This window comes from Hemicordylus capensis, chromosome 2 (genome assembly GCF_027244095.1).
Source record: "Hemicordylus capensis ecotype Gifberg chromosome 2, rHemCap1.1.pri, whole genome shotgun sequence".
Taxonomy (NCBI): Eukaryota; Metazoa; Chordata; class Lepidosauria; order Squamata; family Cordylidae; genus Hemicordylus; species Hemicordylus capensis.
Window position 1 is genome coordinate 211211810 of NC_069658.1, and position 16786 is coordinate 211228595.

The window sequence follows — 16786 nt, forward strand, 5'->3', positions numbered from 1 at the left end:
CAGTTGCAGGGGAGTATCAGCAGGAGAGAGGGCATGCCCTCAACTCCTGCCTGTAGGCTTCCAGCAGCATTTGCAGGGGCACTGTGTGTAACTTAACTGGAGGCTTTACAGACAGGGCTTCTACCCTGAATCTCCTTCAGGAGAGAGTGTGTGCATGTTCACACACCAGCCAAACTTACCCCAAAATCCCTTCGAGATCCTTGGAAGCACTCCACACACAAATCGGGCTTTGTCTTCCGAATTCTAGCTTATCTCAATATATTTCTGGGTTTTTAAAATGCTGGTTTTAAACGACTTTTTCTGAAAACGCCATCGCAAATAGGGAGAGGCACTGAGGTAGATTCATTAGCATGATAAAAGGGAATCACTCTTTACAAATGCAGATTTAACTCTTTAGAAATCTCTCTCCCACCCCATTGGCTAGAAGGAAAACACAGAGGCATGTGATGTGAACTTGCTTCAAAGCCAAACCCCAGAGCAGAGGGGAGGGGCGGCTTCCCTCAATGCCGGGAGTGTAATTCAAAGTGGCTTCGCTCAGCCTTTACCCCGCAGCATGAAGCTATGTGCAAATAATTCCCTGGGATCTCCATAACTACCGGAAACAGCCCTAAAGGTGCAGCCGTGGGTCTGAGCTTCTGAAACCCCCCTTAATCCTCCCTTTGTTCTTTCTTTCTTTCTTGCAAGCTCCAAGGACCATCCCTGCCAAGAGAAAAGTAGCAGCTGGGCCTCCAAAGGACACGCTCCCCTGGGAGGGGCTGACCCTGAACAAGTGCATCGTCATTGCCTCCTTTCTTGCCCTCCTCAGCGTGGGATGCCAGGTGGCCCAAGGTGAGAGAAGCCAGTCGTTTTCTGGTGCGGATGACCCCATGTTGGGGGGGAGGCCCCCTCCCTGCATGCACCCTGCCTTTCTTCAGGAACTGCCCTTGCATGCAGAAACCCCAAATTTGATCAGTACTCCTCCAGTTAAAATACCCTGATTCGCCGGCATAGGATCATTTAGAAAAAGCCTGCTGGATCAGGCCAAGGGCCCATCCAGTCCAGCATCCCGCTTCACAGTGACCAGCCAGGTGCATCTGGGAAGGCCATGGATGGGGGAAAGGGTAATTCCCCCCCTCCCCTTGGTGTCTCCTAGCCCTAGGGTTGCCATAGTCTGGCTTTCCAAATCCGGGTGCCTAATTTGCATGTTATGTAAATTGGCATGGAAATAATTTTGCATATGCAAATTAGCAGCTGCCCTTTCCAGTTGGTTTGTATTTGCTCTGAATATCCACCAACAATAGTTGGGGAAGACATCTTTGCCTGACCATTTTCCTTGACATATTAACAGCAGCAAAACAACAACAACAACAAAAAGCACAGCTTTTTAATTAGGGCTGTAATTCTGTACACACTTATTTGAGAGAAGATCTGATTGAAACCAAGGGTGCTTACTTCTAAGTAGGCATGCATTGAACGTAAAGCCAAGAAAGTCCTTAAATGTTACAATACAAGGCAGGCAGTGATTTTCATCAAAAGCAAACTATCCTCTCAACTGCCCGATAGAGATCCCCTGATGATAACAAACAAAGGCAACATTCCGCAGGGGATTATTGTACTTGTGAAGGTTAAACCCTCCCAGCTAGCCTCCTATGCTCTTCCTCTCTTAATGCAAATCCAGCGGTTGAGCAGAATAGTGACCACGCATTTTGCTCCTTAACTCCGTTTCTACAAGGGCTAGAGCTTAGCTTTGGAAGGAAGGAAGGAAGGAAGGTGAAATCTGGGCAAATCCAGGTGGGCTAAGCAGTCTGGGTGAGATGCTTAAAAAATCTGGGTGAAACCTGGAATTCCAGGGGGGCATGGCAGCTCTACCTTGCCCCTGGTGTTCAGCGGCATGCCACTTCTGATCTTGATGGAAGTATATAGCTACCGAGGCTAGTAGGCAATGATAGCTCTTTTCCTCCATGAATTTGGGAGATGCCAGTATATCTGGTGGCAGAGAATTCTATAGTTTGACTACATGCTGTGTGAAGAAGTACTTTCTTTTGCTTGTCCTGAATCTCCTAGCACTTAGCTTCAGCGAATGACCCCGGGTTCTAATGTAAGATTTAGGTGGTGTTGGGCAGTTTATTAAAATACATACGTACATACATGACCTTACCGACCCACATCCCATCTGTGCCCGAGGTCTGGCGAGCCCTCTCAGCGCCTTGGGAAACTGCCTTCCCGGATCCCCGGATGGTCTGGTCTCAGGGAGTCTGTCCTGGCGGGTTCCAGGGGTGCCGAGCCAGCCGCTGGCCTTCCAGCTCACCCGGCATCTCTGGTTTTGCAGACCTCATCGACTTGGGTGGGGAAGTTCTCCACGCAGAGCTAAGCGCGTGGACTGCACAAGAAGGCAGCGTCGGAGAAGTGGTGAGTGGCGGAGAACGGGCGCAGGGGTGAGGCAGAGGACCACGAGGCGACCCTCGATGGCCCGATGCCTGTGGAGGGGTGCCGGTGAGAAAGACGCATGGCTTTTGGTCACGGCTGCTGTTTCCTTCTGGCCCAGGAGGAGCTCTGGTTCTATGAGCGGTGGTTTCAGTGGACGGATTTAGACGAGCCGCCAGATGTGGATGAAGAGGAGGAGGAGGAACCAATAGAAATAGAGGAGGAAGAGGAGGAAGAACCCACAACAGAAACAGAAGAGGAGGAAGAAGAAGAAGGAGAAGAACCGGCAGCCAAAGTAGAACCAAGGAAGAGCCGGGAGCGAGCAAAAAGAGAAAAGCCCTCTAAAGACAAGGCCCCCAGGGGTCGCAAGGTCCCTTTGCATGAGGAGGAGGAGGAGGAGGAGGAGGAGGAAGAGAAGCACCAGGTTGGCAAGCACCGTCACCGGGAGAGTAAAGGGAAGGAAGCACGGCACCCCCGGGAGGAAGGGAAAGCCCGCCAACGTAAACACGAAGTGCCCCCCTCCAAAGAGCACAAGCGAGAGCGCCACCCGCAGGAAGACGGGAGAGGGCGCCACAAGGCGGAGCGCGACCGAGGGAAGGGCCGCCCCCTCAAGCACGAGCGGGACTCGAAGCCTCACCCGCACGAGGACAAGGACAGGAAGCCCAGGCCCGTGGTGCCACGGGCCTTCTTCAAGGATGGCGCCCACCAGGCCAGGAAGCCCCGACTCCAGGAGGGGAAGCGGCACGACTGAGGAGCCACGCCCCTTGGCCAGCAGTGGCGAGTGGGGCTGCCCCATACCTCTGGTCCTGTCCCCCACACCGGGCCACACCTCGAGAGTGTGGAGACTCTTGCCAAGCAGAAAGAGACATGCACAGACACTCCCGCCTTCGAAGCCGTTTCATGCCTGCTTGCTGCTTTGGAGACGGCACTCCCACCTAGACCCCCAAGCTCCTTTGGATAAGCTTGTTTGGCAGTGTGTGTTTACAGGGGAGGGGGAGGGGGGGTGGCCCCTGCAGCCAACGTGGGACTCTTGCTCAGCTAGGAGGTCTGCCTTACCCCACTGCCCACTTGCCCTCTGGTCTCAATTTGTTGCTCTTCCACACCTCGACTTCGTGGGGCACACGAGCCCTGCTCCATCCCAGGGGTGTAGCTACCATTGACCGGCTGGGTTCAAAGAACCCGGGCCGCCAGCTCCTGAGGGCCCCTCAGCTCCACCCCTCCCTCTTTCCTTCATTATCTCCCTCACTCTGAGGAGCCATCAGAGAGAGGGGTGAACACGAGCCCCCTCTGTCCTCCTGCGAGTCCATCCCACCCTAGGACAAGGGAAGCCTGTGGTGTCTGAAGCTGGCAGCAGAGGGCCAGGCCTTCGCACGATCGATGCACCGCTGCCGAAAGGAGGCCTCGGTCCTTGGTTCCAGAGGGGCCCGTGCGCACAGGGGCGTCCAGCGCTCACGGACAAACAGCCGGCACTCTCTCCCTCGAAGGGCCTGGCGTTTGAGGTGGTGTCGCCACATCAGACACGATGAGAGCTCAGTGCGTGGCGCTGAATCCGGCTCATTCGCACCTGGCACAACGGCCGCGCATGTGTCGACAGACCTTTGGGTGCTTAAAGCCGCCTCTCTTCAGCCCAGCTTTTTAGCTGATGTTTTTAGATGCAGTTTATTGGTTGTTTTAACTTTAAATTTTATACGTGTGTTGAATGTGTTAATTCTTCTGGTTTGTTTCGTTACTGTAAGCCGCCTAGAGATTTTGGTAGTGGGCGGTAATATATACATATGTTAGATAAATAAATAAAGGAGCCAAGAACCGGGGAGAAATCCTTTTGTTTGGTGAAATCTTACTCCTTACCCTTCACTTGTCTGCATTTCTTTTGAATCTGGGTGGGGTTTTGTTTATTTTTTAAGCACGACTCCTCTAACAGGAGTAAAGCAAGTTAGTAAACCCTGCTAACTTGGCAAAGAGGCACCTTTTAACATGGTGATTCTCTTTATTTAGTAGGGGGAGAGAAACTGGCCCTCTCCAGCCCCAGCACAGAACTTCCAGTGACTCCTGCTGGTGTCTGTCTTGTGTTTGATTTTAGATTGTGAGCTCTTTGGGGACAGGGAGCCATCTTATTTATGTATTATTTCTCTGTGTAAACCGCCCTGAGCCATTTTTGGAAAGGTGGTATAGAAATCTTATTTATTTATTATTTCTCTGTGTTTCTCTGTATTATTTATTATTTCTCTGAGCCATTTTTGGAAGGGTGGTAAAGAAATCGAATTAACAACAACAACAGGGATTCCCAAATGTTGTTGACTACAAATCCCAGAATCCCCAGCTGCAGCAACTTTTGCTTGGGGATTATGGGGATTGTAGTCAACAACATCTGGGAATCCCTGCTCCCTTCCTACATCTATTTTTCATCCCTTGTTTCGGATAATTTCTAGCCTTCCCACTTTCTGCCCTTTCTCAACTTGGAGAGGTTTACACTGTATAGTTATGAGACCGAAGCCATTCAAATTCAGAGCAACAATTGCCTTGCAATGGGGAAACCATGACAAAATTCAGATTTGCAGAATTCACACACAAGTGTCAAGAGCCCCGATGTTGGCCATGGTATGCCAGGTTCTGACTTGGCTTTCTGAGGTGGGGAAAGGGGTCTCCAGGGCCTAAAACGCAGTTTCTGCCCCTCAAAATTCAGAGGCTTTTTGCCTTCACATTTTCTACCTTGTGCAAATCAAAACCGCTTTGGGGCCACGAGAAAGCTGCTGCTGCAACTGATTTCTTTTTAAGGCACAAAGACAACTCTTTTGTTATTTTTTTTCTGTAAAGTTTGTGGGAGTTGTTGTTATTGAGATGACTGAGTCAAGAGAACTTTTCTTGCCCCAGGCAAAACGTAAGGGGTGAAGATGAGTCAAAGCTCAAGGGTAGAGCTTGGCATGCAGAAGGTCCCAGGTTTGAACTCTGGAGCTGGGGAAAAACCTTGTCTGAAGTCCCAGAAAGCAGCTGCCAGTTAGTGCAGACAATACCAAGACAGAGGGATCGAGGGTTAGACTTGGGCTGGCAGCTTCCTGTGTTCCTAAGATATTATGAATATGGGCGCTTTCCAGATTAGACCCTGCAACAGGGTCACAACGGATCTCAGAAATGTAATTCCACACTTCCTCTGTTGTGACACCGCAGTCCCTATGCGGACAGCAGAGTGCTGTTCACATTGCCAATGCCTTGTTTCGAATTTAATCGCTGTGATATAGAGCTCGAACGTCATATATCCAGCATAAAAGGGAGGGTGGGTTTTCACAAGACTGCTCCCCCTGCAGGTTTTATGTTTTGAATGCGATTTGCCGGAACGAGGCATTTAGCCGCTTTTGAGCAGCTTTTGAGCCACTTTTGAGCAGCTAATCTGGAAAGCGCCATGGATGATCAAAGGTTCTAGGTCCCTTCTAAGGAATCCAGATTTCATGGCAAATTCTCATATTCATTTGTGGGCATAAATTTCTCCAGGCACTCAACCATCACGGACCACATGATTCCTCTTGGTTCTTTAGGAATTGCAGGGGGAACAGAATGAGGAAGAACTTCACACCAGAAGGAGAGAGAGAGAGAAAGTAATTGAAAAAAATGTACATGATATTTCTGTATAATAAAACGAGACAGAAAATAACCTCCACTGTACATTAATTTGTTGTGTGTCCATTTCACATGAGAGCATAGCATACAAAAAGGAAACCGAGCAAATTTTTAGTAAAAACAGAGCGCCCAGCAAGCCAACCTCAGCTGTCTGCTCAAAGGATTTTCCACCCACTGCCATGGCTTAGATCTGTTTATAATGACTTGTATATTTAAATAAACATTTCTGAAACTTTGAAGTGTCCCATTCTGGTTCTCTTCCCCCGCCCCCAATGATATCATTTCGAACCATTTCAACAGGTGGGGAAAGGCACATCAGCAAAGAGGGCAGGACAGGACCGCCAAATAAAAGGAAGGGTGTCATACGTGGTCATGTTACTGGTAGCGGTTATGGACCGGGAAAGGAAAACGCTTTGTACATGCTCAAGGGTCTTTTTCACACATCAGAGGGCAACAATGGGATTAGGAAAGATTGCAAGATCCTGTCTTGGGTAACTTCTTGCTTTTGGACTACAACTCCCATCATCCCTGGCCACAATGGATGATGGGAGTTGCAGTCCAATAACCCAAGGCTTCCCACCAAATGCTTCCAGGAAGACCACAAGCAGAACAGGAAGGTGAGAGTCTATCAATGGCTACTAGTCTGGTGGCTGTGGGCTACCTCCAGCCTCAGAGACACGATGCCTCTCAATCCCAGTTGCAGGGGAGCAACAGCATAAGAGAGGGCATGGCCTCAACTCCTGCCTGTAGGCTCACAGGGGCATCTGGTGGGCCACTGTGTGAAACAGGATGCTGGACTGGATGGGCCTCCTTGGGCCTGATCCAGCGGGGCTGTTCTGATGTTCTTATGAGAGCTGTCACCCCCTGTGCCCCCACCCCAAAGGGGCCCATGAAGACATGGAGCCAGCTCAGGGGTGGCCGGCAGAATGTCAGCCAGCCCTAGAGCATCATACGGCCTCTCTCTTCATGGTTTTAAAGTTATGCTTGTAAGTCTGTGGGCAGGGCACCCACTGTTGGAGAATCAAATTCCCCTCTTCAGAGGGGTGTCTGAATGAGATCTCAGTGCTTGTGGGGGGGCCTTCAGCTTGCCCTGAATCCCAGATGGGCAAACTAGCAATCCAAACCAAAAGTGTCGCCAGTTGAAAAAGGCAGAAGAAATCACGCCAAGTCAGAAGAAGTAGCTGCAGGCCTGCCTGGCGGAATTTTCACTTTCCTTGGGGCAGACGGGGAAGTTCCGTGTCTCAACGGCACACCCCGGGCTGGTCGGCAGCAGGAGCGGGCGGGCGGGCGCAGTCAGCCCAGACAGGCCCCGGACCCTCCTCCCGAAATCCGAGAGAGGGCAGGACTGGGGCGCGGGGGCCCTCTCTACCGACAGCCGCATGCCTCGGCCACCATGTTGGGGTAATGCTTGGCCTTGATCCCCTCGTCGTTGGTAAAGGTCAGGATGAGGCTTTGGGAGTACTTCACGGGAACGCAGCAAGCGGTGCGCTGGAGGGGGGCGCCCTGCTGGTGCATGTGCAGCAGGAAGTACGTGTGGGAGTAGTAGTCCGGGATGCGGGTGGAGAGGGGCAGCCGGCAGGGCCCCACACAGTTGTTGGCGTTGTACCACGCCGGCAGGATGACGTACCCCGTGGAGACCAGGTCGATCCGGAGCTCCCGCAAGCGGCAGTAATCGTGCTGGGCGCTGCGGTGCGCCCGGGGCAGCCTCCGCGACTCCCGCCACCGGGCGCGCACCGCCTGCAGGGCCTTGAGCAGCAGCAGGCTGTGGACCTTGCTCCGGCCTCCGGCTCCCTCCGTCGCTCGCGGGTCACTGCCGGGAGGATAGTGGCAGAAGGCCAGGAGGCCGCGGAAGAGATCGGCGTTGGCCCGGAAGGAGGGGACGGCCTTCAGCTCCTGGATCACGGCCTGCAGCTTCTCCAGCAGCTGCTGGAAGAGTCTGCCCTCCAGGAACCAGCGGTCCAGGTGCTGCTCCATCAAGGCCTGGCTGTCCTCCGGGTAGAGGACCACCAGGTGGTCCTCCGACTGCACCAGCTGCTCCAAGGCCACCTTCTGCGACAGGTTGAGCAGCCAGTGCGGGAGGGCCTCCATCGTGTCGAAATCCAGCCGCAGGGAAGGCCGGGAGGTGGGGGGCGGCTCGCCGGAGGCGCTCAGGACCTTGTTGACAAACTGCGAGAGGGCCTCCAGGAACTGCCGGGTGCTCGCGGGGGCCGGTGCTGTGGAGATATTCGTCGGGCTGGTGGGGTCGGAGGGGGGCGCTTCAGCCACACCGGGAAGAGGCAGACCACTGCGGAGACAGGAAGCGGAAGCTCAGATGGGGCGTACCCATAAGCTGCCCCCTTTTCATCTAGCTTTTTGTCGTCGTCCCCCCACCCACAACTTTCCAGTTAGGAACATAGGAAGCTGCCATATACTGAGTCAGACCATTGGTCCATCTAGCTCAGTATTGTCTTCACAGACTGGCAGCGGCTTCTCCAAGGTTGCAGCCAGGAATTTCTCAGAGATGCTGCCAGGGAGGGAACTTGGAACCTTCTGCTCTTCCCAGAGCAGCTCCATCCCCTGAGGGGAATCTCTTCCAGTGCTCACACTTCTAGTCTCCCATTTATATGCAACCAGGGCAGACCCTGCTTAGCTAAGGGGACAAGTCATGTTGCTACCACCAGACCAGCTCTTCTCTGTTCTGTTCCGTTTGTACCACACAAATCTGATACAAGTCTGTCATGGGGGCATTCCCGCAACACTCTTTGGGGGCTTCCACGTCACACACGGCGAGACGGCTGGACCCACCTCCCTTCCCGCTTCCACAACCCCGTTTGCAGACTGCCAAATGAGGGGGAGAGAAATTCCCCCCCCTGCGCACCTCACTGCTCCTTCCGATGGCTTGGAGCTACGTTGTGGGGTGGCTCAGCGCCATTGAGAGAGGCATTCTGGGGAAAGGGCATGGTGGCTACCAACGCACACTCCATTATCTCCCCATAATGCTCCATTGTAATTACGTTATGAAACTGCCTCACCTCTGCCAAATGGTTGGAGTGGGGACCAAGCAGTCGTCAGGGGTCACGTGGCCTTCCTGGCTCCTTTCAGGGAGCGGCTACCATTTCCCCCTCCCCGCCCCCAGAATGCCCCTCGGAAAGATGCAACATCAGGACAGCATTGTCGTCCTAGGCCAGGGGCAGGTAGCCTTAGCTCTCCAGCTGTTGCTGAACTACAACTCCCATCATCCTGATAACTTGGCAAAGAGGCATCTTTTACCATGGTGATTCTCTTTATTTAGCAGGGGGAGAGCAACTGGCCCAATCCAGCCCCAACACAGCACCCCTCCAGTGACTGTTGCTGGTATCTATCTTATGTTTCTTTTAGATTGTGAGCCCTTTGGGGAACAGGGATCCCTCTTATCTATTTATTATTTCTCTGTGTAAACCGCCCCTGAGCCATTTTTGGAAGGGTGGTATAGAAATCGAATGAATAATAAATAAATTAACAACAACAACAACATCTGCCACACAATACACCAGATATCACTGTAGTTGAGAAGAAAGAAAAACAAGTTAAAATAATCGACATAGCAATACCAGGGGATAGCAGAATAGAAAAAAAAGAAACAGGAAAAATCACAAAATACAAAGAGCTACAAATGGAAATTGAAAGGCTGTGGCAGAAGAAGACCCAAATAATCCCAGTGGTCATTGGCGCCCTGGGTGCAGATCCACCCCCAGCGCAGTACTTCCAGTGACTGTTGCTGGTGTCTATCTTATGTTTCTTTTTAGAATGTGAGCCCTTTGGGGACAGGGTGCCATCTTATTTGTTTGTTATTTCTCTGTGTTTGTTATTTGTTTGTTATTTCCCTGAGCCATTGTTGGAAGGGCGGTATAGAAATTGAACAAACAAACAAACAACAAAAGACCTTGAAGAGCACCTCAACAGCATCGGGGCCACAGAAATCACCATCAGCCAATTACAAAAAGCAGCTTTACTGGGAACAGCCTATATTCTGCGACGATATCTATAACAATTGGCAATAAAATCCAGCCATCCCAGGTCCTTGGCAAGGACTCGATGTCTGGATAAAACAAACCAGTCAATAACACCTGTCTGACTGTGTAAATAAATAAATAATAATAATCCCCAGCAACAATTTATTCCCATAATCCCCAACCACAATGTTGTTGCAGTTCAACAACCGCTGGAAAGTCAAAGTGCCAGCCCCCCTGTTCTAGAGCATGTTGTGCCTGGGTGGGTGTGGGTAGGGTAGCAACTGACTGCCAAGATCTTCATACTTTAATTTGACTTGTTGGAATTTTATTTATTAATTTTCGCAAACCGCCTTGGGATAGGTTTTGTGAACGGCAAAATATAAATCAAACAAACAGAAATCAAATAAGTGATTTTAATGGTTTTTAAGTGAATTTTATGTGAATGTTTCAAACTGTTTTATTTTAGGTCCCACGTTAATATTTTAAACAGGTTTATTTCTGATTGTGAACCGCCCTGAGCCGTTTTTGGATGGGCAGTAAAATACATAATAAATCAAAGGAGCTGGGAGCCTCACTCCTGCCTTCACCCTGAAAGTTGTGTCTCCCCCCAAAAAACTGCAAGAGAGTTGTGGGGAAAGAAGTGGTCACATGCATACGAACCTTTAGAAGTTCAGCCTAGCCCTATGAAGGAATACTTGCTGGCGTGCTCCTCGTGAGTAGAAAAAGGAACCCTGGCTGGAGTTTATTTATTTAATTCTTTACATTTATATCCCACTCTTCCTCCGAGGAGCCCAGAGTACATGCTTATGTTTATCCTCACAACAACCCTGTGAGGTAGGTTAGGCTGAGAGATACGTGACTGGCCCAGAATCACCCAGCTAGTATCATGGTGGCTGAATGGGGATTTGAACTCAGGTCTCCCCGGTCCTAGTCCAGCACTCTAACCACACCACCACACTGGCTCTTATATGGGTGAATGCAGTCCGGGCCCCAAGTCATGTAGGGCTTTAAGGGTTTTCTGGATGTCTGCAAGTAAAAAGCAAGGGAGGAGGGGACGAAATGATTGTCTGCTAAGCAACATCTGGGAGGGAGGGCATTTCATCCATCCACGTGAAGGAGCTGGGTACCTTCCGGTCCAACTGAGACTATCACTTCCTCCCTCTCCTTCCTTGCTCTTTATGGATCAGAAAACAGGAGGATCAGAGACAGAAAACAGGACCACAACCAGCCCCAGAACTTGGCAAGGATGCGTCCCCTACCCTAATTAGAACTGCATGAACCAGCCTTCAGCCTTTGGAGGACTGTTTCTTTCAGCCTAGGGGGTTTCAAGAGGCACGTTTAATCGGGATGAACCATGTGGGGTCAGGAAGGAGGGAGCTGCTACTCACCTGGGCTGGGGGAAAGGGACGATATCCAGCACACCGCTGGCAGCGAGGAAAGAAGAGGGCAGGAAGGCAGAGTCTTCGGGCGTTTGTTTTGCCAACAGCAGCACAGCCGGGGTCATGCGGGTAAAACATTTGGCGTCTAATCCAAACAATAAAGCTTGGGCCTCCTGGGAGGAGAGAGCAGACCCTGTGAAGACAAGCATCAAAAGGACTGATCAGCGTAGAAGCAATGAAGAGAGGATCTTCCCCATCCATCATCAACATGCTGCTTCCAGTCCTCAGGAAGGACGACGGCAATGATGAAGTTAAATAATTAAGAAAAACAAGATTCTGTCTGCAGGTCTGAGATACAAACCAAGGGACATAAGCTTTGCTAAACCTGAGCCACCAGCTTGCTCAGCAGGCCCTTGCAAGACCTCTCCTCCTGGGCCAGCAAAGAAGATGAGCTCTTGCAAATTTTGATCCTAATTTGCAAATTAGAATCAGAAAGACTTCAGCACACTGTTCTGTGGGAAAACCGCCTCAGTTTTCAAATGTGCAGGTCTTTTTGTTTTTTAAAAATGTATCCCAGCAGAGAAATAAAACGAAGAGGGGTGTGTGGTGGAAACTTTTTTCTGTTGATAGGGAGATCATATATGGGATTCCTTCCTGGACATACCTTTGTGGCTATGTCGCCAGATTGCCAAGGAAACTTCGTAGATGATCTGTCCAGGAGTATGTCTGCCAGACCCCACTGAACCCCGAAAGACAAGGTACCGCGTTCCCCTGGAGAGGCAGACAACCTGCAGTGAGGGGGAAAGTAGAAAAATAGCACACGTGTGTGTGTGTGTGTGTGTGTGTGTGTGTGTACGCATGCACATGCGTGCACGTGCACACGCACACACACACACACACACACAGAGCAAAAGACAACCACGATGTGCCTCTTCTGCCTTGACCTGTTCCTGTGATAGACGCCTGACATGCAGAAATGGTGCTTTGCAGAAGTGCATGATGGCAGGTCTCTGCCCGCAAGGAGCATGCAATCTCTCATTCAATGGAGGCAGGAGTGAATCAGGTGAGACTGTGCGTCTACTTCTGTTACACTGACTTATTATGATACTATACCACTTTTCAACAACAACAAAGCTCTCAGAAACAGTTTACATAATATATGGGATGAAAAAAATGCTTTGTGGCCCGTAAAAAGGAAACTCAAGGGAAAGACCAGCAATGGCCACTGGGAACGACTCTGTGTTGGGTTGAATTTGCTCTCCTCCCACCATGTTGAAAGGTGCCTCTTTGGCCAGTTAGCAGGGGTGATTCCCAAACTGTGTAGCTCAGGAGGGCTTGAAGATGCTTCCTGCCCCCAAAGAGCTTACAGTCACGAGGGAGATGCCAGAAACAGCCACTAGGAGAGATGCTATACTGGGCTGGACAGTTGCTCTCCCCCTGCTCAAGAGAAGAGAGCCCCCACTTGGAAAGGGGCCCGGTTAGCAGGGGTGCTTCCCAAACTCAAGAGGGCCTTATGCTGGTTCTCTGCCCCAAAGGGCTTACAGCCTCAAAAGAAATGCAAGCCAGCAGATCTGTCCTCCAGGGCGTGTGTTCAACCCTACCTGCTTTTGGTGGAGGCCTTCTCCTCCCACGAGGAACTTCTCCTTGGAGCCGGCTCCCACCCGTTCCTCCTTCCCGTGGTAAAACACAAGCACAGCGAGTTGCAGAGGGCCAAGGGACCCTCCCACATCCTCTTGGAAAGTCAGCTTAAACCTCAGTTTTGTCTCCGCCTCCCATTTCACTGCCAGAAGAAAAGACATACAAAGCTAGATTTCTGCTGGAGAAACAAGCCCCGCTATTGACACTCCCTGTTTCGATTTGCTATCAGAGCTCCTGTAAAAACACTTTAAAACAGATGGGCTAAAATTCAGAAAGAGGAGCTCCCCACCCCCACCCCCTGCCAGGATATCAATAATTTGGGCACCATCACCTGCTGAATTTCTGGCTGTTGAAGGAATGGGCCATACCTCAGTGGCAGATCATCTGCTTTGCATGCAGAAGGTCCCAGGTTCAATCCCTGGCAACATCTCCAGGTAGGGCTGGGAAAAATCTTTGCCTGTGGCCCTGGAAAGCTGCCGCCGGTCAGAGTAGACAATATTGAGCTAGATGGACCAAAGTCTGCCGCAGCAGACAGCAGCTTCCTATGTACCAACACATAGACACACTCCAAAAAAGTGGCAAAAACTATCACCTTACTAAGTGGTCTTATTCAAATTAGATTCTCCAACAACCCAATACTTTGCAACCCTTTTCAAAGTTACCCCTTTGAACTCGCTCCTATTTGTGGCCTCCCCCAATGCCAATAAGATCTGCAGGTGAAGATGCTAAGAGGATCTAAGATCTAAGAAGATGCTAGGAGAGGAGAGCTGGTCTGGTGGTAGCAAGCATGACTTGTCCCCATAGCTAAGCAAGGTCCGCCCTGGTTGCATTTGAATGGGAGACTAGAAGTGTGAGCGCTGGAAGAGATTCCCCCCTCGGGATGGAGCTGTTCTGGAAAGAGCATCTAGGTTCCACGTTCTCTCCCTGGCAGCCTCTCCAAGATAGGGCTGAGAGAGATTCCTGCCTGCAACCTTGGAGAAGCCGCAGCCAGTATGTGAAGACAACACTGAGCTAGATAGACCAATGGTCTGACTCAGTATATGGCAGCTTCCTATGTTCCTATGTTAAAATTAAAATCCATTAAAATTATCCAGGGCAGTTTTGGGCCACTTGCTACCATATTATTATTATTATTATTATTATTATTTTTACATTTTATTTCCCGCTCTTCCTCCAAGGAGGCCAGAGCGGTGCACTACATACTTAAGTTTCTCTTTCACAACAACCTTGTGAAGTAGGTCAGGCTGAGAGAGAAGTGACCGGCCCAGAGTCACCCAACAAGTATAATGGCTGAAGGGGGATTTGAACTCGTGTCTCCCCGGTCCTAGTCCAGCACTCTAACCACTACACCATGCTGTATGCAAGGCAACACAACCAAACATCTCTCTGGACCAAGCTCTTGCCAAGAAGCACCCACATTCAGTGAGCCTGGTCATGCATGCTGCAGCGCTTGGAGAGATTCAGCCCTGAGCAGGATTACGCCATTCTGAGCTTCCTTGGTTTCTCCACACTTGCTTGGACTGCAAATCTTATAAGCAGCAGCTATTCCTCTACAGTAGCACTTCGGGTGGGATTGCTATGATCTATATCGGAGAGAGAGCAATTATGAAATGGAAGGAAGACAGACCGATGCATGAGATGAACAGGTGTGGAGAGAGAAAAGGAATGGGTGAAGGAAGGCATAGAAGACGGAGAGCAAGGGAGGAAGAATTAAAAGCCGTGTTCACAGGGAAAGTTGATTCAGTTTGGACTGGCCCATTTAATTCAGTTCCATTATGCTGGAGAAAATGTCTCTATACATGGTGATTGCTATATTCAGACCAGGAAGAGAGCTGGTCTTGTGGTAGCAAGCATGACTTGTCCCCTTAAGCTAAGCAGGATCCACCTGGTTGCATACAAAAGGGAGACTAGAAGTGTGAGCACTGGAAGAGATTCCCCTTCTTAGGGGATGGAGCCGCTCTGGGAAGAGCAGAAGGTTCCAAGTTCCCTCCCTGGCAGCATCTCCAAGATCGGGCTGAGAGAGACTCCTGCCTGCAACCTTGGAGAAGCCGCTGCCAGCCTGTGTAGGCAATCTTGAGCGAGATGGCCCTATGGTCTGACTCAGTATATGGCAGCTTCCTATGTTCCTATATTACTTGCGAGAAGTTCTTATCTGAGCCTCCTCCTCCCTTCTGGTGCTTTGTACCCTACCTTCCTCCAGATGAAGCAGGAGAAACCGGTTCTGCCCTGGATCAGCCAGGGAACCGGCAAGGCGCTGGAGAGATGAGAGGGTGCCATAGGAGACATCTGGGGGACACAGTCCAAAGGTCTCCAGCTCCCCTTGGCCCCAGGTGGATCTGCGCAGCGCCTTCAGGAAACGGCTGTCGTCGCTGGTGAGGAGACCAGCTACCTCCAGATGGCTGGGCCCCCAAACGCTGCCCTCGTCCAGTTTCACCCTGCACACAGGATCCTCTGGGTCTTCATGAGGCCAGGACAGGAAGCCGGGTCCAGGCCCTAAGCTCGGTGGCATCTCCTCCTCTCCAGCCAAGTGCGGAGGACGTTGGACTCCTTCGGGATTGTCCGAAGCGACAGAGACCCTCCGCTGTGGTCCTCTGAAGTCCGAAGCGCCCCCCATGACTTCCTCCTCCTCCTCTTTGGTTTGGGGTTCTCTTAAGGGCGAGACCTCCGCTTCTCCCTGGGTCCCTTCTCCCACCAGGATTCCTTCCCCAGGCACGGGGACCGACGCGAGGAAGAGCGAGAGGCCCAAGAGGACACCTCCAAGAACGACCCTCATGGCTGACCTCTCCGAAACTCTCCTGCGTTCCGAATCGGGCCGAATCCTTCGAAGCAGAGGCAATGAAACCTCTGCCGCCTGGGTTAGCAGCTCCCTCTTTAAAGGCGCATGTCCTTGAGTGGACAATACACAACACGACTCCCTCGAGGAATTCACAAGCATCCAGTGTTGCCCAGGAGGGAGGGCCGGCTCCAAGGAGCTGCTCTGTTCTATTTTCAGCTCTCCGTATCTCAAGTCTGGATGTTGGGTATTTTAGAAGAATCCAAGCCCTTGGCAGGGATCCATTCTCGATTTTCAATTTTCACCCACCCACCCCCAAACAAAAGGACTGAAGGGGGAAAGAAAAATCCCTCTCTTCTCCACCAGCCTGCTTAAGAATCTCCTGAAATGGGAGAGACGTATCCCCGTCTCTGATAGCACCCCTTAACGAGCTTTTAAAACTTGCTAAAAACAGGTCTTGCATACAGAACAGATTGTATGCGTAGAGAGATGCGAATTCACTTCTTGCCGATTTGAAGTTATCTTTAAATGTAGAGAACACAAGCCCAGCTGCCAATGATTGAAAGTTCACTGAGCGGAGCATTTTGCTTCCCACAGGGGCTAGCCCAATCCCACCTGAAGGCAAAAGCCTTCTTTGTCCCCAGGATCTGGCCCTTAGAGGCAAACTGCCTCTGGATATGGAGGCTCTATTGAGTGATAATGGCTAACACTTATCCTTGTCCCCGGCATCTAGAAGCCAGCGGTAGACTTCTCCTGCCCACAAAGGTCCCTTTCAGCTCTAGGGTCGTATTTTCGATTCTGGGGTCAAATCATCGATTCTGAGGTCGAATTGTCAATTCTGAGGCTGTGGCCTTAAGAGCTGAAAGACGGGGGTCCTCCTGTGGGAAAGCTAAGGATGGCTATGCACGAGTTAAAACTGTGAAGTCCTTTTATGCACGCCACTTCCTAGCCATAAGTCCCCCAACACTGCCTCCATCCATCCTGAGCTCCCCGGTAATGTTTTTCCAATA

General features: G+C 50.9%; 2 protein-coding genes across 3 annotated transcripts in view; one reads left to right on the forward strand and one right to left on the reverse strand.

The window, feature by feature from the left end:
- JSRP1 (junctional sarcoplasmic reticulum protein 1) overlaps positions 1-6254 on the forward strand; it is a 43086-nt gene extending 36832 nt beyond the window's left edge. For both annotated transcript variants that reach the window (XM_053291882.1, XM_053291881.1), the window contains 3 exons: positions 685-828; positions 2309-2388; positions 2525-6254. In XM_053291882.1, the coding sequence (XP_053147857.1) occupies positions 685-828; positions 2309-2388; positions 2525-3154 (854 nt within the window). In that variant the 3' untranslated portion in view covers positions 3155-6254. The remainder of the gene's footprint in view (positions 1-684; positions 829-2308; positions 2389-2524) is intronic.
- On the reverse strand, positions 5998-16222 carry AMH (anti-Mullerian hormone). The gene is made up of 5 exons (XM_053291880.1): positions 15194-16222; positions 12967-13145; positions 12030-12153; positions 11375-11558; positions 5998-8299 (listed from the first exon to the last, which is right to left on the reverse strand). The coding sequence occupies exons 1-5, from the start codon at positions 15936-15938 to the stop codon at positions 7381-7383; spliced, it is 2151 nt and encodes a 716-aa protein (XP_053147855.1). The 5' UTR covers positions 15939-16222; the 3' UTR covers positions 5998-7380.
- Between the last annotated feature and the right edge of the window lie 564 nt (positions 16223-16786).

What these genes read in the sequence shown, in the direction of transcription:
- AMH (XM_053291880.1), bottom strand. Translation starts at nt 15,938, where the DNA reads ATGCTTGTGAATTCCTCGAGGGAGTCGTGTTGTGTATTGTCCACTCAA. An exon ending in CTGGCGACATAGCCACAAAG is followed by an intron (nt 11,559 to 12,029) that starts GTATGTCCAGGA and finishes TTGTCTTCACAG; the next exon opens with GGTCTGCTCTCTCCTCCCAG. An exon ending in GTCCCTTTCCCCCAGCCCAG is followed by an intron (nt 8,300 to 11,374) that starts GTGAGTAGCAGC and finishes CTGTCTCCGCAG; the next exon opens with TGGTCTGCCTCTTCCCGGTG.